Genomic DNA, 26,133 nt, shown 5'->3' with positions numbered 1-26,133 from the left:
ATGCATGAATGTCAAGTTAACAGGGGCCTCCGTCAGCGATCTTTGCTTTCCAATAATTACAATGAAAGTTGCACAACTAATGTTCAAGGAGAACCTTATATCAAATTTGAGAAAGATCCCTCCATATGCTCTTGAAAAATAGTGTTAGCAAACTAGAACTGTCAAAATCCATAATGGTAATCTGGCAGCCATTTTGTTCTTCAAACCAGTCCCAAAAGATCAAATAAGGATCTGTTGAGTTGGTCTTGTGAACAAAGGGCACAGAGGGCCTGTATCTCTCATCTGGATATTTAAGCGGTCATAGCAAATTATTCTCTGAAACTCAATATTATACTGTACTACAAATATTTCAATCGCAAACTTTGTCGGCTCAATCCTTTGAAGCTACCAGCCAAATATTGTTATATGATTCTATGTTTTTTCGGTTCTTCAGAAGAGGTTGTTTGAAGTGATTGACATAATTTTGTTGGTTTTATCCCAAGCAGCTAACAGCCGAATCTTATGAATCCATGCCTTTGAGTTCTTCAGAACAACGTGTTTGAAGTGTTGTTGACCCCTGTGACCTTTAAAGTAGGTTTAGATCATTTTCATTCATATGCTTATATGAGCTCTATCCCAAGAAGTCACCAGCCAAATATTATGATTCTATGCTTTTTGATTATTCAGAAGAAATTGATGTTTTTGACATATTTGACCCTGTGACCTTGAAAGTAGGTAAAGGTCATTTTCATTAGCAAATTTCGTCGACCTCAATCCAAAGAAGATACCAGCCAAATATTAAGATTCTATACCTTTCATTTCTACAGAAGTCGTTTGAAGTGTTTGACATATTTGACCCCTGTGACCTTGATAGAAGGTCAAGGTAACTTTCACTAGGTAACAGACTTTGTCGGCCTCTTACAAATAAAGCTTTCAGCCAAACATCGTGACTTTAGGTCTGTCCATTATTCAGAAAAAGTTGTTTGATGTGTTTGACATATTTGACTCATATGATCTTGAAAGTAGATCAAGGTCATTTTCGTTCTCAAGCTTTGTCTTGCTCTTACAAATGAAGCTTTCAGCCAAATATCATGACTCTAGGCCTGTTCATTCTTCAGAAGAAGTTGTTTACAGGAAAAGTTGACGGACGAAAGACGCACCATGACATAAGTTACTTGCCCTTCGGACAGGTGAGCTAAAAAGTGATTAACAAGAGTGATTATAACATCACACCATCTGATGTTGGTGGGCTACGATGAGAAAAAGGCATAAACGCTTTGGGGAAATGTTTTATTTTTTATATAAAGGCATATTACATGTCATTGTGACTTACATCAACATGACATCAGAATATTACATGTATGTGTATTTAACAAGGAAACTAAATCCAAATAGATATACTGCAGAGCAAAATCTTAGTGTGTGGGTCATATTTACAGGGTTATCAACTTATACAAAAAATATGTTTCAATTTCAAAGGATCCCCGTACCACTCCCAAAAACTGTGACTATGTATTGGAAACTTCAGCTTTGATTTATCATTTTTGAAATTATTGAGGGATTTGTATTAACCCTTTCACCCCTATGTAATTTAGGTAGACTCTACCATACATTGATATGAATGAGTCCATTATGGTCTACAGTGGTGAAAGGGTTAAAAGTATTACAGATGAAATAAACTAAATATTCCACAACAGTTTCTGAGTATATAAATTTAACTCACCAGACAAAGATTTGAACTCTCATATCAATATACTATTGCTCCAACTAGCTAAGCAATTTGATCAACAGAAGTGTCCTGGCCTAGTCGTCCTACAGTTATATCCTTAATAGGGAGGTTACTGTATGTTTAGACTTTTGCCTGTAGGGGGACAGGGATCCTTAAATATTAACAAAAATCATATTTTTTCACTATAAAACCATATATTTTATTGCACAATGTCTATTAGTTCGAATTATTCTGACGTAATATCAACTTTTTTTAAATATCGGTCTGGCGTCGATTAACGTCAGAACTCCGGCCCTCTATTACATGCGGGAAATAAGCGATCCGCGCCAGGGTCGCTCTTCAAACTGATATTTTAGAAACAAATCGTCACTTTCACACACATGTCGCACATGGATCGAAAGATCTATTCTTAATGCACTAGGTGGTATCAATAACATGTTTCAAAGATCATTACGAACGGTATTTTCCAACGTTTTCTATACGAACCCATGCTTTTAATGGAAATTAGGGCATCAGCCATGTCACATGACTTGACGAGATCTCGCGTTACCGAAGGTATTTCCAAAAGTTATGACGAGATTTTAGTCACGTGGCATTAGAAGGCGGGGCTATCAAAAATGTAAAGTAAAAGTAGAGTAAGTTTGAAAAAAGATGTTTTTAGTGATTGTATTGGTTGTTTGAGGCATGTTATGTATGTTCGTCTTGTACATAAAGAATAGATCTTTCAAAAGTTAATAAAACGTCGGAATAATTTGGACTAAATGTCTATATAAGCAAGAATACCACATACTGACTACATATTAACCATAGCAACAAATAAAGAATTGTCCTGTTTCAGTGATTGTGACATTAATTGAACAACCAGGTACACCATCACAACACTGGTTATGAAGGACAGAAAATATGGGATGGGGATATTTGTGGTATACGAACATGTTGGTCAGAATAAGACAGCACTAATGGGCAGATTGATTGAGTGGTTAACACGCTGGCCTTCCATGCAGGCGGCCAGGGATTGATCCCTGAAGACGTCATAAGCATGGATATTCAGAGAAAGAGTTTTTCTCCTGCCCACACAACTCCAACAACCCAGGTGGAGTATAAAATGGTCTGGGGTGGGTGTTGCGGTATCTGTGCTGTAGCATTCAAGTGAGGTGTGAGGTGGCACTATAAATAATGCCGTTGGAAGCACGGTCCCACTACAAACAGAACACATTACATCTCCAGCACACACGCAGTCATCCACACATAGGGAGATATTAGCCAGGTGGCATAGGACTAGTAGTAAGCACCTGATAATTCCTCAAAATTGTATTGATTAATATATATGCTTATTGTATCAATTGAATAATATTTATCTTTTTACTGTAAAGCGCTTAAGAGTGGCTTATGTTAGCTATATAGGGCGCTATATCATAAACAGAAAAGCAGGATGGAATGGGATACTCTTATCAAACACCTGTACTGGTTAAAAATTACTGACCCTACTGAGCTCAGTGAAGTAAGTGGACAACCACTCGAACTGATCCTAATGAGCTCAGTAAGTGGACAGCGACTCTAACTGACCCTACTGAGCTCAGTAAGTGGACAGCCACTCTAACTGATCCTACTGAGCTCAGTAAGTGGACAGCCACTCTAACTGATCCTACTGAGCTCAGTAAGTGGACAGCCACTCTTACTGATCCTACTAAGCTCAGTAAGGTGACAGCCACCCTAACTGATCCTACTGAGCTCAGTAAGTGGACAGCCACTCTAGCTGATCCTACTAAGCTCAGTTAGTGACAGCCACCCTAACTAATCCTTATGAGCTCAGTATGTGTACAGCCACTGTAACTGATCCTACTGAGCTCAGTAAGTAAGTGGACAGCCACTTTAACTGATCCTACTGAGCTCAGTAAATGACAGCCACACTAGCTGATCCTACTGAGCTCAGTAAGTGGATGGACAGCCACTCTAACTGATCCTACTGAGCTCAGTAAGTGGACAGCCACATCTAATAAATCCTGACCAAATAAGGTAACTCATGTGAGTTTCCTAATGAAACCAAAATCTTCAAAATTCTATCAGGGTTATAGCAAAGATTATTTAAGTGCACATGGTTTTTTTTGGCTATTCTTTAAAAAAAAACTGTTATGCACCAAATACTTAATAAAATGATGAAGGGGTTTATAAAGAGTACACACACTTGTTTTTTTGGATTATCCCCTACAGTACCTACTCTTTCTATACAATATTTCAAAACAAGTTAAGTTTTCTTTCAGACTGATAATACAAAATATTTCCGCTACAAAAAGTTGGAAATTATTCGTCTTTGTTGATGTCTAATTTATCTGTTTGGTCTATGGTTTTCTCGATTGGTGACTCTAAAACATTTGCTACATGATTGCAGGAGTTATCTCCCTTCCCTCTGAAACGCTCCTCACAGTTCCGCGAGTCACCTGTCACTTCCTGTATCGTATTTTTATCCTCTTTTTCAGTGGTTTCATTACCACAGTCCGTGATTTCAGTACAAACATCACTCTTTTCCTCTGAATGATCTACTTGTTTTGTTACAGCCTCCCTTTTTTCCACAGAATGATCTACATGTTTTGTTACAGCCTCCCTATCAGGGGATTTTTTCTCAGACCTTGGCACATCTCTTGCACTTCTTTCCTGGTTTGTAGGCAGTTCCATCATATCTGTCATCTTAACATGAAAAACAAACAAAATCTACATCAGTTCTGCTATGTTATTGTCTTTAAGTCTCCAAAGCTGGTACACAGCAAATTAACTGTGAGTTACTTTTTATTCTGTATGCTTGGACCAATTGGCAGAAACGATATTCATTTTTGCATAACACAGGTGACCTCATCACACATCCTATCAAAACAATGCTTTAGGTAAATACAGGCAGCATCTGCAGACCTCTGAACCTTGTTGTTATGCTAGTAAATGAACATTAAACATGATTACATTCATGTTAATGATTAAACTACTCGGTTGAAATCAATCATAATAGCCTATTACGTACAATATTCTGTTAATGATTAAACTACTCGTTTGAAATCAATCATAATAGCCTATTACGTATAATATTCTGTTAATGATTAAAGTACTCGTTTGAAATCAATCATAGTAGCCTATTACGTACAATATTCTGTTAATGATTAAACTACTCGTTTGAAACCAATCATAATAGCCTATTACGTATAATATTCTGTTAATGATTAAACTACTAGTTTGAAATCAATCATAATAGCATATTACGTAAAATATTCTGTTAAGGATTAAACTACTCGTTTGAAATCAATCATAATAGCCTATTACGTATAATATTCTGTTAATGAAATTTTGAAAATGAAACTACATTTTGCTTGTCTTTTTATTTTTTGTTTTTGTTTTTGTTTTGGCTTGTAGTTGCATCTTTTGTCAAGTTATTTTGTCGGCCTTGAGGCCAATAAGTGTACAGTGTCGGATTTAAAGTCCTTTGTTTGACTCCTGCAGTTATTGTTTTTCTGGAGGATTTTTTTTTTTTTTTTTTTTTCATGAATATTCAGATATTTAGAACAACAATAACTCTGTAAACCACAAAGCAACATGTATATGAAATACTACTGTTGATAAGGACTTTAAACAAGATACAACAGCCAGGGTCATATGAGGACGGGTGCCTAGGGAGACACAACAGCCAGGGTCATATGGGGACGGGTGCCTAGGGAGACACAACAGCCAGGGTCATATGAGGATGGGTGCCTAAGGAGACACAACAGCCACGGTCATATCAGGACGGTTGCCTAGGGAGACAACAGCCAGGGTCATAGGAGGATGGGTGCCTAGGGAGACAACAGCCAGGGTCATAGGAGGATGGGTGCCTTGATTTTTCAATCATAACAATGGGCCATGGGGAACCCAAATGTGAAAGTTAAGAAATATCGCTCCAGTACTTTCTGAGAAATAGGGTTAACAAGTACTAACGAAACTTATGCAGTTTTATTTGCAGTCTGGATCCTCTAATACCCCTATATACCAATTTTAATAAAAATCGAAAATATCTAAATTTCGACCAATCAGAAGCCTCCATGTGGTTGTTATGGCAACGAAACAGCCTCCATGTGGTTGTTATGGCAACGAAACATGATTTTGCAGTCCCTTTATACCCCTATATACCAATTTTCATCAAAATCGAACAATATCTAAATTTCCACCAATCAGAAGCCTTTGTGTGGTTGCTATATGGTTGCTATGGCAACGAAACATATGCGGTTGAATTCACAGTCCTCTAATATCCCTATATACAAATTTTCATCAAAATCGAACAATATCTAAATTTCGCCCAAGCAGAGGCGTCCGACTGACCAGTCGGTTGACCGATCGAAAAACAAAATACTCTTGCGCACCGCCTGTCATACACAAACACTCATGTAAAGTTTGGGGGACATAATAAACTGTCACTCTCAAATTTCAAGATATCCACCTGTTTGCCATCTTGGTTTTATGATCAGTCCCAAAATTTGACATATGTAAAAAGGGACCATGGGGAATGCTTACTGTAAAAGTTGAAAAAGATCCCTCCAGTAGGCCTACTTTAAAAGAAACAGTGCTTACAAACTTTAACCCTCAAAATTCAATATGGTCAAGACAGACAGAATAATGAATGGATGATGGACCATGGATGAAGGCGATGTGAACAGGCTACCATATGTACCCTCTGATGATGGTGGGCTAAAAAGTAATGCCTGACAGACAATGGACAGACAGTGATGGTGGGCTAAAAAGTAATGCCTAACAGACAATGGACAGACAGAAGACAGAGTGACGGTAGACACCTCACTATGAGATAATCTCATTTGCACTTCGGAAGATGAGCTTAAACAAGTTCATGATACTGATAATGGATATAATGTATCTAAACTTCTTAAAGCATTGATCCTGAATAAAAGAATCACGTAAACATTTAATCATACTGTTCATAACTTAACATATAAACATTGTGTTGATTTCAGCTTGAGCTGGTTGAACCGGATACATAGAAGGGGTCCACGTTGTTAGGTTGGATAGACAGAAAGAAGAGAACGCAGGAAAGCGACGGGATGTTGGATAGACAGATAGAAGAGAACGCAGGAAAGCGATGGGATGTTGGATCGACAGATAGAAGAGAACGCAGGAAAGCGATGGGATGTTGGACAGAGGATGGAAGTTGGTTACAGAAGAACAGTTTATTCAACCGATATGTCGTTAGCAGAATAATAGTTTTATAAAAATTATATCAGCTCAATTTTTATTGAGAGTTTTCCTCTCTTTTACTGTTAACACTGAGTTTTTAGGAGATATTAAGAAGGTTTTGACATTTTTCAAAGGTAAGGAAGCTATTTGTATTTTACTTGATGAAAATTATTGTGAATTAATGTGCTTGAAGTTAGCTAAATAGAGATATACTTCCCAAATAAAGTCAGTGCAATAAATAATGGTTTATCAACATTGACCGATTTTTTTCTTGTGAAAACAACAGTAAAACCTAGATAACGGAACTTCGATGATTTTAGTGCAACTCATTAACTGACACAGAACTAATTAAGATGGTACAATGGTGGGCGCCAAGGTCCCTCTCTTGTTAAATTGGTGATACTAACATAATGACAAACATTTATACACGATGGTGTTCCATACCTTTGGTTTTTCACTTCCCTCCAGAAGGGAAAGTTCGTTGAACATATTGACAGCATTCATCAAGACATCTTTGATGTCTTGCCTGGAAGTACGATCTGATGGCAGTTCACCACGCTGTAACAGCCAGAGTACATATTACACTACGTATTACCAAAACATCCATTGCCTGGAAGTACGATCTGATGGCAGCTCACCTCGCTGTAACAGTCAGAGTACATATTACACTACGTATTACCAAAACATCTATTGCCTGGAAGTACGATCTGATGGCAGCTCACCTCGCTGTAACAGCCAGAGTACATATTACACTACGTATTACCAAAACGTCCATTCTCTGCTGTAAATTAAACAGCTACTAAATATAGCAGTTTCTAATGCCACTTACACCAAAACATTTATGTTGATGTAACACTGTGAAGCAGAACCTGCGTAGTGGACCAAAACATTTTTAATTTCTGTCTTGGTATCGTTTATGACACCAATGCCATTGTATTTAAAAAGACTTCTGTATAACATGCTAACATGGCCTTCCTTAGATCAGAATATTGATACATTTTAAGGAATACCTGGTAGTGATATTTTTTTAATTTTCATGTATCATTTTCAGATTTGTCAATGTCTGATGAGGTTAGAGAAATCATAGCTCTATATAATACGCTGATCCCAGTAATCCCATAAATAAAGGTACAAAAAACCTCACAAACCATTGGTAAACAAGCCATTTGGATTGATATGTCACCTGTATGCCATGCTTTGACCATAAATGCACATATAAGAGAAACTAACTTTAACGCAAAAACTTAATGTTGATGGAGATGCTGACAAAATCAATGGACCAAGAAAGGTAGGTCGCATCAAGCATTTGATGTATGGGTTGAGATTTACTAGCTAAGATGCATCTATGGTCCAAATTTGGTTGGTGTAGCGCTTACACTTTCAGTGAAACTAACTTAAACATTAACTAACTTAAACACAAAATCTTAATGTCGCCGCCATCGCCGGAAAAGCAACACCTAAGTCTCGCTTCCACTTCATGGCGGCAAGACAAAAATGATCCAAAATGCCTGAAAAGTAGAAAGAGGTAGGAGGGCCTACTGTATATGACAGCAGGCCACACTGACAAAGCAGCGATGTGCTACTGAAACTATCAGAAACTGAGGTAATGTTGTTTCCCAGTGTAAAAGCTAATGACAAGAGTCTGTCGTACCACAGCCCGTTTGGTGGGGTCGACTCCCTCCTCCAGTAGGACGTACACCATCTCCTCGTTGTCTCGGTCTACTGCCCAGTGTAGCGCTGTCCAGCCATTCTAAAAGACGAGACGTCAGTCTTATAATGTCCCACTCCACTTACTTAACGGATATTACAGAACATTGGGATTTTTATGATAAACATATAAACTGAAATCTATCAATTTTATAACCATTAGGAAATATCCTCACTCAACTTAGCATGTAAGATAGAGTAACCCAACATAATCAAAAATCAGTCCAACTCTAAACTCACCTTTACCCACCTGAGAAAATAAAACAGTGTTTGCTCTGCTCCGCCATTGAACTACACTGAGTTCCTGAAGCTCACAGGTATACGCATGCTACTTATGTTAACAATCAGAAGATTTCTCCATTACAGTAGACCTCTGTGATTATCAGCTTGACACATTTACCATGCTGTGTGGCATACTGTAGGTGGCAGCAGAATTTTGAAACCCCTTTCCCCTTTTCTAAAATTAATGTGTCTGCCCCTACATTAACTAGTGAAGAAATGATGTAATTTGAATTTAGATCTTTTTTACATTCAATTTGTAAATTCACCTACATTATAAGTTAACTTCACAGTTTTTCAACTCTAATCATAGTCATGCAGTGATCAAAATATTACCAATCATAGTCATGCAGTGATCAAAATATTACCAATGTGATTGAAGATCATCTAAACAAGAGGCCCATGGGCCTTAACAATCAGCTGAGCTATAATATTGTAACAGCTGTTATTGCTGTAATATGACCAAAGGAATCGTACATGTTTGGGAGTGACCACCATGTATCATATTTATAGATGGTAACTGTCAGATAACTGTAAATTTATCATGTTATATTGTATTATAGAAACATTTACTACCCCCTCCCCAATGAAAAATAGTGACATTTGGGTAACCTATCATTGAAGAGTGTTTGATTCTAGTGTATCTGGGTCTGAAGAAGCATTAAATTATAGATATTTTAGTCAATTTGACACCTTTTTGGGCCCCTCCCCTCAGGCCCCTGTTGGTGAGTCAGGGTCTTAAATGTTCATAATATCAAATTCAATCACATGATGATCATTCCAACTTGTACCCAGTGGGAATTGTTTCCCATTCAAAATAGATAAATTGTACCCTAAAATAATATTTCCCGATATAAAGTATAGAAAGATTTACCCACTCCCCATGGTGATGGGGGTAAAGTCATTCACTACATTAATAAAGCATCTTTAGACCTTTCCATCCATGAATAGCTCACAATTTTGGTTTATAAGAAAATGTCACAACATAGCTTTTAAAAGAAGTATATAATTGTATCCTTAACCCTTTCACCCCTATGTAACTTTAGTAGACTCTACCATGCATTGATCTGGACAAGTCCATTATGGTCTACAGTGTTGAAAGGGTTAACATCAGTGAATGAACTCCTTAGTTTTTATAACTAGTAATGTGTGCCCTTACAGTTCCGTATGCGTTGATATCACAGCCGCTAGTTGTAAATGCTAAGGCCACTTCTGGATGGTTGTGGTAGGCAGCAAACATGAGACCAGTGAAATCCGCCTGAACAAACAATACAAATAAATGAACAAGAAGACATCGATATCCCCCATTCGCAGTGCAAAAGTCATTAAAAACATGAACCGTAAAATATAGGTCCAAATCAGCATCTACAATATGCATTCAGTAGAGCAACCCTAGATACACAATTGATGCAAGTATATTCAACATAGCACTTGTAGTAGGCAAGATAAAGATGAAAGCAATTATTCTTAACCAGGTGCATGGAAGGACGAACGAATCAACACACAGACAGATGCAAGGACCCTATTTCTATATCCCCCGCCAACTCGTTGAGCAGGGGATAATAAAGGATTAGTTGACAAATGTGTCCCATTCACACACTGGGACCATCATAAACAGTGGACAGTGTCCATATCACACACTGGGACTATCATAAACAGTGGACAGTGTCCCTCTCACACACTGGGACCATCATAAACAGTGGACAGTGTCCCTCTCCCACACTGGGACCATCATAAACAGTAGACAGTGTCCCTCTCACACACTGGGGCCCTCATAAACAGTGGACAGTGTCCCTCTCACACACTTGGGACCATCATAAACAGTGGACAGTGTCTCTCTCACACACTGGGAATATCATAAACAGTGGACAGTGTCCCTCGTACACACTGGGACCATCATAAACAGTGGACAGTGTCCCTCTCACACACTGGGGCCATCATAAACAGTGGACGGTGTCCCTCTCACACACAGGGACCATCATAAACAGTGAACAGTGTCCCTCTCACATACTGGGACCAACATAAACAGTGGACAGTGTCCCTCTCACACACTGGGACCATCATAAACAGTGGAGAGTGTCCCTCTCACATACTGGGAACATCATAAATAGTGGACAGTGTCCCTCTCACTCACTGGGGCCATCATAAACAGGGGACGGTGTCCCTCTCACACACACGGACCATCATAAACAGTGAACAGCGTCCCTCTCACATACTGGGACCAACATAAACAGAGGACAGAGTCCCTCTCACACACTGGGACCACCATAAACAGTGGACAGTGTCCCACTCACACACTGGGGCCATCATAAACAGTGGACGGTGTCCCTCTCACACACTGGGACCAGCATAAACAGTGAACAGTGTCCCTCTCACATACTGGGACCATCATAAATAGTGGACAGTGTCCCTCTCACATACTGGGACCATCATAAACAGTGGACAGTGTCTCTCTCACACACTGGGACCATCATAAACAATGGACAGTGCCCCTCTCACACACTGGGACCATCATAAACAGTGGACAGTGACCCTCTCACACACTGGGGCCATCATAAACAGTGGACGGTGTCCCTCTCACACACAGGGACCATCATAAACAGTGAACAGTGTCCCTCTCACATACTGGGAACATCATAAATAGTGGACAGTGTCCCTCTCACATACTGTCCCATTCACACACTGGGACCATCATAAACAGTGGACAGTGCCCCTCTCACACACTGGGACCATCATAAACAGTGGACAGTGCCCCTCTCACACACTGGGACCATCATAAACAGTGGACAGTTCCTCTCCTAAATCACACACTGGGACCATCATAATCAATGGACAGTGTCCCTCTCACACACTGGGACCAACATAAAGAGTGGACAGTGTCCCTCTCACACACTGGGACCAACATAAAGAGTGGACAGTGTCCCTCTCACACACTGGGACCAACATAAACAGTGGACAGTGTCTCTCTCACACACTGGGACCATCATAAACACTGGACAGTGCCTCTCCTAAATCACACACTGGGACCATCATAAACAATGGACAGTGCCCCTCTCACACACTGGGACCATCATAAACAGTGGACAGTGCCTCTCCTAAATCACACACTGGGACCATCATAAACAATGGACAGTGTCCCTCTCACACACTGGGACCATCATAAACAGTGGACAGTGTCTCTCTCACACACTGGGACCATCATAAACAATGGACAGTGTCCCTCTCACACACTGGGACAATCATAAACAGTGGACAGTGTCTCTCTCACACACTGGGACCATCAGTGTCTCTAAACAAGTTCTAAACAAAACAGACTGAGCATTTCAACATTATCATACAAATCTCTACTCTCTGTGTTTATCATACAAACCTTTCTTAAATCTCCACTCTCTGTGATTATCATACAAACCTTTCTTAAATCTCCACTCTCTGTGTTTATCGTACAAACCTCTCCTAAATCATTACTCTCTGTGTTTATCATACAAACCTCTACTTAATCTCCACTCTCAGTGTTTATCATACAAACCTCTACTTATTCTCCACTCTCAGTGTTATCAGACAAACCTCTACTTATTCTCCACTCTCAGTGTTATCGTACAAACCTCTACTTATTCTCCACTCTCAGTGTTATCGTACAAACCTCTACTTATTCTCCACTCTCAGTGTTATCAGACAAACCTCTACTTATTCTCCACTCTGTGTGTTTATCGTACAAACCTCTACTTATTCTCCACTCTCAGTGTTATCAGACAAACCTCTACTTATTCTCCACTCTCAGTGTTATCAGACAAACCTCTACTTATTCTCCACTCTCAGTGTTATCAGACAAACCTCTACTTATTCTCCACTCTCAGTGTTATCGTACAAACCTCTACTTATTCTCCACTCTCAGTGTTATCAGACAAACCTCTACTTATTCTCCACTCTCAGTGTTATCATACAAACCTCTACTTATTCTCCACTCTCTGTGTTTATCATACAAACCTCTACTTAATCTCCACTCTCAGTGTTTATCATACAAACCTCTACTTATTCTCCACTCTCAGTGTTATCGTACAAACCTCTACTTATTCTCCACTCTCTGTGTTTATCATACAAACCTCTCCAAAGTCATCACTCTTGGTATTTATCATACAAACCTCTCCAAAGTCATCACTCTTGGTATTTATCATACAAACCTCTCCAAAGTCATCACTCTCTGTGTTTATCATACAAACCTCTCCAAAGTCATCACTCTCTGTGTTTATCATACAAACCTCTCCAAAGTCATCACTCTCTGTGTTTATCATACAAACCTCTCCAAAGTCATCACTCTCAGTGTTTATCATACAAACCTCTACTTAATCTCCACTCTCTGTGTTTATTATACAAACTTCTACTCAATCTCCACTCTCAGTGTTTATCATACAAACCTCTCCAAAGTCATCACTCTTGGGATTTGTCATACAAACCTCTCCAAAGTCATCACTCTTGGTATTTATCATACAAACCTCTCCAAAGTCATCACTCTTGGGATTTGTCATACAAACCTCTCCAAAGTCATCACTCTCTGTGTTTATCATACAAACCTCTCCAAAGTCATCACTCTCTGTGTTTATAATACAAACCTCTCCAAAGTCATCACTCTTGGGATTTGTCATACAAACCTCTCCAAAGTCATCACTCTCTGTGTTTATCATACAAACCTCTCCAAAGTCATCACTCTCTGTGTTTATAATACAAACCTCTCCAAAGTCATCACTCTTGGTATTTATCATACAAACCTCTCCTAAATCACTACTCTTGGCATTTACGTCGGAGCCAGCCGCTATCAGAATGGTAGCGATATCACCAAGCCGTTCCTCATGGTAATCTTGAGACCGAGCTGTTTCATGTAAAGCTGTCCTTTCATCCTTTGAAGATAAAAAGGTGTCCTTAATTGACTGACAAATTTACTTTGAATTGTATACATGTTAACAAAGACATAGACAATCTTACTAATTAACTCATTAACATTTTGAATTCCCTAATAAGACTGGGGTTTTCATTAGTCACTGGTGTTACCTGTCTCTGATGTAGCCTTAGTCACTGATGTTACCTGTCTCTGATGTAGTATTAGTCACTGGTGTTACCTGTCTCTGATGTAGCATTAGTCACTGGTGTTACCTGTCTCTGATGTAGCCTTAGTCACTGATGTTACCTGTCTCTGATGTAGTATTAGTCACTGGTGTTACCTGTCTCTGATGTAGCATTAGTCACTGGTGTTACCTGTCTCTGATGTAGCCTTAGTCACTGGTGGTACCTGTCTCTGATTTAGCCTTAGTCACTAGGGTTACCTGTCTCTGATGTAACCTTAGTCACTGGTGTTACCTGTCTCTGATTTAGCCTTAGTCACTAGTGTTACCTGTCTCTGATGTAACATTAGTCACTGGTGTTACCTGTCTCTGATGTAGCCTTAGTCACTGGTGTTACCTGTCTCTGATGTAGCATTTGTCACTGATGTTACCTGTCTCTGATGTAGCCTTAGTCACTGGTGTTATCTGTCTCTGATGTAGCCTTAGTCACTGGTGTTACCTGTCTCTGATTTAGCCTTAGTCACTGGTGTTACCTGTCTCTGATGTAACCTTAGTCACTGGTGTTACCTGTCTCTGATGTAGCCTTAGTCACTGGTGTTACCTGTCCCTAATGTAGTTTTAAGGATCCCTTCCCCACTACTAAACAAAACACCAGAGAATAACACCATAGTTTTTACTACAAATAGTAATATCCCTATTGTTTATGGATAAATATAACTGTTGTACACTAGAGTTCCACCGTTGACCAGAGAATTGAGCTGGTCAGAGCACCAGTATAATGATCAAAAGTTCAGGGTTCAAGTCCTGGTCCTGTCCTGTAGTATTTTTCACTTTGAACAAGCTTATTGATTCTATTTAGTTCATTTCATTTTTTATGAAAGTATTGAAGCTATAATCATGCTAAAAAAACCACTAAAAAATCCAATGCAGATAATTATGCAAGTTCTTGCAGTTGTATATATGCAGTCCTTGGATATAGACTACCGGTAGTTCTCATATACTCATACAAGATATCCCAGAGGGATCTTGGCGCCCACCATGGTACTGCTTAATTAGTTCTATGTCAGTTCTATCTTTTCTCTTCTTTTCTCTTATCTGTTTTATGGGTTTGCCTGGCCGCCATCTTGTTCTTTTGATCAGTCTCAAAAGTAAACATTCACAACTAAGGACCAAGGGGAACCTTCAGTACTTTCTGAGAAAAAGCGCTAACAAACTTAAACTATAAAAAGATGGCTGCCAGCTGTCCGCCATCTTAGTTTTCAGATCAGTCCAAAAATTTGACATGTATAACTTACAATCAAGGGGAACCTTCATGTTTAATTTAAGAATTTTTTTTAAAAATGGCGCTAACAATCTATAAATCTCAAAATTCAACATAACTGTATGTTTGCCATCTTCCCAAAATTTGATATGTGTAACTAAGGACCATAAGAAACTTTCATGTGGAATCTGAGAAAGATCCCCGGAGCACTTTCTTAGGAATAGAGATAAAAAACTTTACCCCTCATATTCAAGATGGCTTCCTGTCAGCCATCTTGGTTTTGTGATCAGTCCCAAAATTTCGTATGAGTAACTATGAATAAGGAACCTTTATGTGAAATTTGAGAAAGATCCCTCCAGTACTTTCTGAGAAATAGCACTAACAAACTTAAACTCTCAAAATCAAGATGACAGCCTATTGGTCATCTTTGTTTTGTGATCAGTCCCAAAGTTTGATATGCATAACTAGGGACCATGCAAAACCATGTGAAATTCAAGAAAGATCCCTCCAGTACTTTCTGAGAAATAGTGCAAACAAGCATTGTTTAAGGACGGACGGACGGACCACGGACACTGATGATGTTGGGTTAAACGTAATCACCATTGATTGTTTTTTATACTTTCTTCCAAAATTGATTTCACAGACTTTCAGATAAACCAAAAACATTTCTATCACTGAATCAAAATACAGCTAGCCTGAAGAATACACTGCTGACATACAACAAGACGTACCTTATTTTTTGTGTTGACCTCAGCACCATGTTTAACTAACACCTTGACCGCCTCTAAGTGGCCCCAGTATGCTGCACAGTGAAGGGGCGTCCAGCCATTCTGTCACACACAATCATAGCTCAAACTCAGATAATTTCCAGTTAAACTTCAAATGAGGTGATGATAAAAATTATGGTTAATTAAACCTGGCCTATGTTATAATAATTATAAAACAAATTACAAACTCTTTTAAGGAAGCATGCACAGGATCTCAGAAATCAGAGTAACCCAAAGCTAAGTTATTATTTGTTTGGGACATCAAATTCAGAAACCAAAGCTGGCTGTCCTGGTGGAGGGCGACTGTACTGACCACTTGTTACATACACAGGTGAGGATGTTTATAACAAAATTAAATATCTGTACTCACAAATTACCACTGTCCATTTCTGTATAATTGATCCCTGTCTATTATTTATATCCCATTTCTGGACTGACAGCACATTGATGTACATCATGTTTTATCTGGTGTCTTGATTTTTTTTTGTTCTATCTCAATAAAATTACTGTTTAAAAAGTGGAAATGTTTGCAGTGTAGAAATTTTCGTGTCAGCAAATTTCTGAAATCTATTTGTTTTATTAGTATATAATCTATAAATAAATGTTCATGCTGATTTAATCAATGCGAAAAAATACAAACATTTTCACACTGCAAAGATTTCAACTTTTGCAGCATTCGTTCCATTTTTATCCCGATTCATCTATTTTTGCCGAAATTGCCAGATGACACCTAGGCTACCCCATACCGAAGGGGACACTGACAGTATGAACTAAGTACACTGGGCCTGACCTTGTCTTGTGTGTTGATTTCTGACCCGGCATCTATCAGGGTTTTCATGATGTCTGAATGGCCTTTCATGGCAGCATGATGGATCGGCAGGTTTCCTCTCTATAATTGTAACCAAACTATTGTTCAGAACACATGCTCTTTGAATTGTCAACATCATTCCCAAATAGAAAGAATCACCTGTTTATTTATAGTAACTACATTGAGGACACTCCATGGCCCAGCTGTTCAAAAGGTGATTAGCTTAATCAGAGATTAGCACAAATTCTATTTTTTGTGTATCTTTCAGACACAACCATTGAGCTAGTTACAACTTTCCAGATATCAAATATTTAGTAAAGTGAATTTACATTCAAAATTGTGAGATTTTACCTTGTATATCAACAAAATTATTAAAGGTTGAAAAATGTCGTTAAACTGTGATAGAGCTAGTTACAACTTTCCAGATATCAAATATTTAGTAAAGTGAATTTACATGCAAAATTGTGAGATTTTACCTTGTATATCAACAAAATTATTAAAGGTTGAAAAATGTCGTTAAACTGTGATTAAGTTAATCACCTTTTGAACAACCGGGCCCAGATCTCTAATGTGTTACAAACCTGCATTGATTATGACTCCAGTCATCATGTTAACAAAGATGCTCGGGAGATGGAACAATAATTCCATCATTTAGTTTTATTCTTTTTTGTTTTCAATAAAAATCATTCAAGAATCAATCATAAGGGACACTTCTTGTTAAAACTAGGCAATTATCAGTAAGCTATTTAACATCAGTAATGATTGATAAAGTAATAGAACTTTAGCCTCCATAGGATATGTTTGATAAGAACAGAATTAGTTTTATATTGTTTTAATTGAAGATTTTTTAAATTACTGAACATTGACGTTATATGTCAGACTTACGTTATATGGTTAACTTGAGTTATATATCAGACTCACGTTATATGTCAGACTTACATTATAAGTCAGACTTACGTTATATGGTAGACTTACGTAATATGTCAGACTTACATTATATGGTAGACTTACGTTATATGGTAGACTTACGTTATATGGTAGACTAACATTATATGTCAGACTTACGTTATATGGTAGACTTACGTAATATGTCAGACTTACATTATATGGTAGACTTACGTTATATGATAGACTTACGTTATATGGTGGACTTACGTTATATGGTAGACTAACATTATATGTCAGACTTAAGTTATATGGTAGACTTACGTTATATGGTTAACTTGAGTTATATGTCAGACTTACGTTATATGGTAGACTTACTTGTCAGAATTACGTTATATGTCAGACTTGCTTTATATGGCAGACTTACGTTATATGGTAGACTTACGTAATATGGCAGACTTACATCATATGGTAGACTTACGTTATATGTCAGACTTACGTTATATGTCAGACTTAAGTTATATGGTAGACTTACATTATATGGTTAACTTGAGTTATATGTCAGACTTACGTTATATGGAAGACTTACATTATATGTCAGACTTACATTATATGTCAGACTTACGTTATATTGTTAACTTGAGTTATATATCAGACTCACGTTATATGTCAGACTTCCATTATATGTCAGACTTACGTTATATGGTAGACTTACATTATATGGTAGACTTACGTTATATGATAGACTTACGTTATATGGTAGACGTACGTTATATGGTAGACTAACATTATATGTCAGACTTAAGTTATATGGTAGACTTACGTTATATGGTTAACTTGAGTTATATATCAGACTCACGTTATATGTCAGACTTACATTATAAGTCAGACTTACGTTATATGGTAGACTTACGTTATATGATAGACTTACGTTATATGGTGGACTTACGTTATATGGTAGACTAACATTATATGTCAGACTTAAGTTATATGGTAGACTTACGTTATATGGTTAACTTGAGTTATATGTCAGACTTACGTTATATGGTAGACTAACGTTATATGTCAGACTTACGTTATATGGAAGACTTACGTTATATGGAAGACTTACATTATATGTCAGACTTACATTATATGTCAGACTTACGTTATATGGTAGACTTACATTATATGGTAGACTTACGTTATATGGTAGACTAACATTATATGTCAGACTTAAGTTATATGGTAGACTTACATTATATGGTTAACTTGAGTTATATGTCAGACTTACGTTATATGGAAGACTTACGTTATATGGAAGACTTACATTATATGTCAGACTTACATTATATGTCAAACTAAAGTTATATGGTAGACTTATGTTATAAGTCAGACTTACGTTATATGTCAGACTTACATTATATGTCAGACTTACGTTATAAGGTAGACTTACGTTATATGGTAGACTTACGTTATATGATAGACTTACGTTATATGGTGGACTTACGTTATATGGTAGACTAACATTATATGTCAGACTTAAGTTATATGGTAGACTTACATTATATGGTTAACTTGAGTTATATGTCAGACTTACGTTATATGGAAGACTTACATTATATGTCAGACTTACATTATATGTCAGACTTACGTTATAAGGTAGACTTACGTTATATGGTAGACTTACGTTATATGATAGAGTTACGTTATATGGTAGACTTACGTTATATGGTAGACTTACGTTATATGATAGACTTACGTTATATGGTAGACTTACGTTATATGGTAGACTAACATTATATGTCAGACTTACATTATATGGTAGACTTACGTAATATGTCAGACTTACATCATATGGTAGACTTACGTTATATGTCAGACTTAGATTATATGTCAGACTTACGTTATATATCAGACTTACGTTATATGTCAGACTTACGTTATATGGTTAACTTGATTTATATATCAGACTCACGATATATGTCAGACTTACATTATATGTCAGACTTGCATTATATGTCAGACTTACGTTATATGTCAGACTTACGTTAGATGTCAGACTTACGTTATATGGTAGACTTACATTATATGTCAGACTTACGTTATATGGTAGACTTACTTGTCAGACTTACGTTATATGTCAGACTTAAGTTATATGGTAAACTTACGTTATATGGTTAACTTGAGTTATATGTCAGACTTACGTTATATGGAAGACTTACATTATATGTCAGACTTACATTATATACGTTATATGTCAGACTTACATTATATGCCAGACTTACATTATATATCAAACTAAAGTTATATGGTAGACTTATGTTATAAGTCAGACTTACGTTATATGTCGGACTTACATTATATGGTAGACTTACGTTATATGGTAGACTAACGTTATATGTCCGACTTACGTTATATGGAAGACTGACGTTATATGTCAGACTTACGTTACATGGTAGACTTACATAATATGTCAGACTTACGTTATATGGTAGACTAACGTTATATGTCCGACTTACGTTATATGGAAGACTGACGTTATATGTCAGACTTACGTTACATGGTAGACTTACTTTATACGGTAGACTTACGTTATATGTCAGACTTACGTTAAATGGTAGACTTAGGTTATAAGTCAGACTTACGTTATATGTCAGACTTACATTATATGGTAGACTAACGTTATATGTCAGACTTACGTTATATAGTAGACTTACGTAATATGTCAGACTTACATCATATGGTAGACTTACGTTATATGTCAGACTTAAGTTATATGGTAAACTTACGTTATATGGTTAACTTGAGTTATATATTAGACTCACGTTATATGTCAGACTTACATTATATGTCAAACTTAAGTTATATGGTAGACTTACATTATATGGTTAACTTGAGTTATATGTCAGACTTACGTTATATGGTAGACTTACTTGTCAGACTTACGTTATATGTCAGACTTGCTTTATATGGCAGACTTACGTTATATGGTAGACTTACGTTATATGATAGAGTTACGTTATATGGTAGACTTACGTTATATGGTAGACTAACGTTATATGTCCGACTTACGTTATATGGAAGACTGACGTTATATGTCAGACTTACGTTACATGGTAGACTTACATAATATGTCAGACTTACGTTATATGGTAGACTAACGTTATATGTCAGTCTTACGTTATATGGTAGACTTACGTTATATGATAGACTTACGTTATATGGTAGACGTACGTTATATGGTAGACTAACATTATATGTCCGACTTACATTATATGGTAGACTTACGTAATATGTCAGACTTACATTATATGGTAGACTAACGTTATATGTCAGACTTACGTTATATAGTAGACTTACGTAATATGTCAGACTTACATTATATGGTAGACTAACGTTATATGTCAGACTTACGTTATATAGTAGACTTACGTAATATGTCAGACTTACATCATACGGTAGACTTACGTTATATGTCAGACTTACGTTAGATGTCAGACTTACGTTATATGGTAGACTTACATTATATGGTAGACTTACGTTATATGATAGAGTTACGTTATATGGTAGACTTACGTTATATGGTAGACTAACGTTATATGTCCGACTTACGTTATATGGAAGACTGACGTTATATGTCAGACTTACGTTACATGGTAGACTTACTTTATACGGTAGACTTACGTTATATGTCAGACTTACGTTATATGGTAGACTAACGTTATATGTCAGACTTACGTTATATAGTAGACTTACGTAATATGTCAGACTTACATTATATGGTAGACTTACGTAATATGTCAGACTTACGTTATATGGTAGACTAACGTTATATGTCAGACTTACGTTATATAGTAGACTTACGTAATATGTCAGACTTACATTATATGGTAGACTAACGTTATATGTCAGTCTTACGTTATATGGTAGACTTACGTTATAAGGTAGACTAACATTATATGTCAGACTTACCTTATATGGTAGACTTACGTAATATGTCAGACTTACGTTATATGGTAGACTAACGTTATATGTCCGACTTACGTTATATGGAAGACTGACGTTATATGTCAGACTTACGTTACATGGTAGACTTACTTTATACGGTAGACTTACGTTATATGTCAGACTTAAGTTATATGGTAAACTTACGTTATATGGTTAACTTGAGTTATATATTAGACTCACGTTATATGTCAGACTTACATTATATGTCAGACTAACGTTATATATCAGACTTACGTTATATGTCAGACTTACATTATATGTCAAACTTAAGTTATATGGTAGACTTACATTATATGGTAGACTTACGTTATATGGTAGACTTACATTATCTTTCACATTCACATTACATTTTGCATCCAACAGCATTTGTACAATGGTAGGCTTCCCTTGAGAGGCGACATGGATAGGACAGCAGTCATGCTGAAATATAGTGACGATAAATTAACCAACTCCAAAACGTTAACAGTCAGAGGTCGATATTGATCCTAAAATTATGAATTCAAAGAAGATTTATAGTTATGTAAAATCTCACACATGTATAGTTAGAGAAAGTGCACAATGTTTGCTTAAAAAGATTTTAACAAATTTAAGAGAGTTTTTTTTTTTTAAAGAATGAAGATTGATCACCAAAGACTATATAATTTGAATCAATCAAGTGGAAAAATGAGTTGAATGCTGGCTTTGGAATTTACTTGGTTTTAATGCACAGATGATTATGAGCTATTTTTATTTTGGATTCAGGGAATGTTTGAAAAAAAATCAAATCAAATTATACCTAGCATATCCTTAACAAACTAGAATCCCTCCTTCAGCACTTACTGTGTACGAGACCCAGTTTACATCAATATCACCATCTGAGAGAAATTTCGCCACTCTGTCTGCATGACCGAAGCCACAAGCTTCCCAGAACGCCTCCTGTTTGGATGCGGCTTGTCCCATGATGACGCTGTCTTCAGCAGTACAAGTCGACCATTCCTTGCTGTCTTATTACATGGTTGATGAAATCTGGTAAAAATTAAAAATTATAATATGAAAAGTACACAACAGATATAGTGAAAAACAATCATTCATGTAGAAATTCCTGGGGCAGACAGGCTGGATGGGAAGACTGGGTGGCAGATCAGGCTGGATGGGAAGACTGGGTGGCAGACAGGCTGGATGGGAAGACTGAGTGGCAGATCAGGCCTGTATTAACCAGGGTTCGGATCAGATAGACTCATGAACATACCTTACACCAAGCTGCCCCAAACATATGCAAAGTGAAGTCTGAACAAATAGAGGGTTTGGGGGGAGGCAGGGCAGGGCAGCGGTGTACAATTTTACTAGCCCAACCCCCAGGGCTAGTACATGTTATGATGGGACAGGTGAAAATGGTATGTTATTTTAGCAACTTTCTCTAGAGGAAATGTCTAAATCGAGTTAGCAGAGCTGGCATCAATTTGAACCAACACAACAGTTTAATAATATCTTTCTATCCACACTGCAACACCCTCTATTATGTGCAGCATGCACACCTGTGCTTGTTAAAAGGGAGTATATTGTGCCTGAAAAGAATAGTGCAGACTGGTATGAGTATACTTAATTTCATCAGATCAGAAAAAGAACAAGAGGCCCAGAGGGCCTGGCCTGTATCACTCACCTGAATATGTTTAAAATAATTGGTCTGAAGTAAAGATATAGCACTCCATGGTAGGTGCTATAAGTACATATGAAATTTCAGAAAGATCCATCCAGTACTTGAGATATAGCGAGAACAAACTTCAAACAGAGCTCCACCCCTATGCCCCTAAGGGGGTCATACCCACCAATTATACAAAATTGAGTCCCATTGGCCCAAGGTTGCTCCAGACTAAATAAGGATAAAATCCCTTCATCCCAATGGTAAAAGAAGGATTTTGCGGTGGGTGTAGGACTAGGGTGTATTGGAGTGCTTGGGGAGTGTGGGGTGGGGGTGGGGGTGGGGGTGAGAGTAGGACTAGGGTGTATTGGAGTGCTTGGGGAGTGTGGGGTGGGGGTGGGGGTGAGAGTAGGACTAGGGTGTTTTGGAGTATTTGGGTAGTGTGGGGTGTGGGTGTTGAGAGTAGGACTAGGGTGTTTTGGAGTATTTGGGTAGTGTGGGTGGGGTGGGGGTGTGGGGTGGGGGTGTGGGGTTGAGAGTAGGACTAGGGTGTATTGGACTAGGGCGACTGATTGGGAGAAATGAGAATTAAAGGTGATGCTACCCATGTTACAGCCTCACAAAAGCAGCAGTACTGACTGCCTTCTAGAAGGCATCAAAGGATGGACTGCGACAGATTTCTAGGGGGAGGGCGTTCCATTATTGTAAGGGGGAAGGAAGAGTATTTATAGAAGTCTTTGTTGGTGAAAAAAAGGGTGGGCGAGTACATTTTGACAGTCTCGTAGTTGGATGATTTACTGTGGCTATTGTTTGACAGACTATTTTGTAGTAGAAACATAGTCTGGCTACAGAACTTCTTAGAGCCAATGTAGTCTCCTTACCATGATGGCCGACACACTCACGAGATGAGAGAATTCATCAGTTACCCACCTTGCCGCTCTGTGCTGGACCATTACCAGTCGATCAATTAGATCTTGTGTGTATGGGTCCCAGACACAGGCGGAATACTCTAGTTTTGGACATACCAGTGCCTTTGTAGGCTGCAGCCTTTACCTTTTCATTGCTATACTTTGATGTTTGATATATCCTAAACTTCTGTTGACTTGGTTACTTAAAATGTAATGCGTTACTTGCAGGTCAAGTTTGATGATTTGGTTACACCAAGGTATTAAACATGTGGGGTAGATGCTAGTCCTTGCCCATGTAGCTCATATACTGAAGCTGTGTTGGAGTTCAAACATGATGTTGCTCAAATCAAAATGTCTGACCAAGTTTGATGCAATAAATATGTTCCATGGCCTTGCACAAAATACAGGTTAAGGATTCAGGATGGTAGTTGGATGCTCTAAATTTCTCACCTTTCTTATATAAAGGAGCAACATATTCAAATGTCCAATGGGACAGAAGTTTACCAGTTTGGTATGACGAACTAGACAATACCTGTACAATGGATGCCAACTCACCACAAAGTTCTTGGAGAACTAATGGTTAGATGGTGTTGGGTCCACGGGCTTTATGTGAACTTAGTTTCTGAGGAAGTTTACCATTCTGAGGAAGTTTACCATTCTGAAGTTTACCATTCTGAAGTTTACCATTCTGAGGAAGTTATCATTCTGAGGAAGTTTACCATTCTGAGGAAGTTTACCATTCTGAAGTTTACCATTCTGAGGAAGTTACCATTCTGAGGAAGTTTACCATTCTGCGGAAGTTTACCATTCTGATGTTTACCATTCTGCGGAAGTTTACCATTCTGAAGTTTACCATTCTGAGGAAGTTTACCATTACCAGCAGATGAGAGAGTTTTGTCTGACATCGGATGATAGTTACACGTAACAGTTACATTCAGTGGCAGAGAGTCATTGTTCCGTGGTTTACTGATGACATAGATGTTTGAGACTGAAAAGGGAATTGGGCTTAAAGACAGATTGAAACTGCTCATTTAGGATGTTTACTTATCTACATCATCCGTATCGAGTAGACCATCTTATTTCAGTGGAGCATTAAGTGATACCCTGGGGATCTTGTCGATTGTTCTTTAAAAAGCTGACTCATTCTGTTTATGAAATTATGGTCAGTAGCTATATATATATAGGTGTATGGTCATTTGTTTCCATACCTGTTGTGGGATTTTTAATAATGCAGATACTACGGAATTATTGCACGTATGTAACTATTAATGTATTTTTGAGAACATTGGTCTTGGGTACTGATCCGATATTGGTTTTCTTTCCTTATACGTATCCATCTGTTCATCTGTCAGACTATGGACAGATGAAGGCGGACTTGATTACGCACACCAGGAGGTGGAATTTTTCTTTACTAATCTTTAACATCAGCTAATAAGTAAGCAAGATACATGTAAATGGGCAATATGCACTCACCTGCCTAATTAAACCACGTAACGAAATGTAAAATGTTACTCGGCGAAAGGCCTACTATCGCGAGTGAAAACACCGGAAGTAGTATACTAAAATAAGACCTGGTCAGAGCAAGACGGATTCCGTTGTTGGGCCTTTCCTATTTTTATCATTTTCAAATATAAGATTTTAGGGTATAATCACAGAGGACTACAGTCTTTGTCAAAGCCAATTAGAAACCCTCCCATGGGTCAAATCGTTTGGACCGTAATATTCAAATAAGTAATGTCTTCGGGTGCGTCTAATTACCCAATACTACCCAATACCACCCAATACTACCCAATACTACCCCATACGATCCAGTTATGAACCAAATACTTCTTTATTACTGTGAAATATCACCTTTGTAGACGTTATTTACTTCCATCTGCCATATTTTATCGGGAAATATGCGATTTGGTGCCGAAAACATCACCGAATTGCCGTGACTATGACCC

The 26,133-nt window shown here is 37.7% G+C and overlaps 1 protein-coding gene across 1 annotated transcript; it reads right to left on the bottom strand.

Annotated features, from left to right (window-relative positions):
- Positions 1-3,047: 3,047 nt before the first annotated feature.
- Positions 3,048-25,739, bottom strand: LOC110452016 (tankyrase-2-like). The gene is made up of 10 exons (XM_021500274.1): positions 25,661-25,739; positions 22,481-22,666; positions 21,986-22,081; positions 16,769-16,867; positions 15,943-16,041; positions 13,660-13,788; positions 10,056-10,154; positions 8,562-8,660; positions 7,355-7,468; positions 3,048-4,393 (listed from the first exon to the last, which is right to left on the bottom strand). Exons 2-10 carry the CDS (start codon positions 22,598-22,600, stop codon positions 4,010-4,012), a joined length of 1,239 nt encoding a protein of 412 aa, XP_021355949.1. The 5' UTR covers positions 22,601-22,666; positions 25,661-25,739; the 3' UTR covers positions 3,048-4,009.
- Between the last annotated feature and the right edge of the window lie 394 nt (positions 25,740-26,133).

The sequence above is a fragment of the Mizuhopecten yessoensis genome, unplaced genomic scaffold (genome assembly GCF_002113885.1).
Source record: "Mizuhopecten yessoensis strain PY_sf001 unplaced genomic scaffold, ASM211388v2 scaffold6361, whole genome shotgun sequence".
Lineage (NCBI taxonomy): Eukaryota > Metazoa > Mollusca > Bivalvia > Pectinida > Pectinidae > Mizuhopecten > Mizuhopecten yessoensis.
The sequence above is the reverse complement of the archived record's forward strand: the minus strand, read 5'-3'. Positions and strand labels throughout refer to the sequence as shown.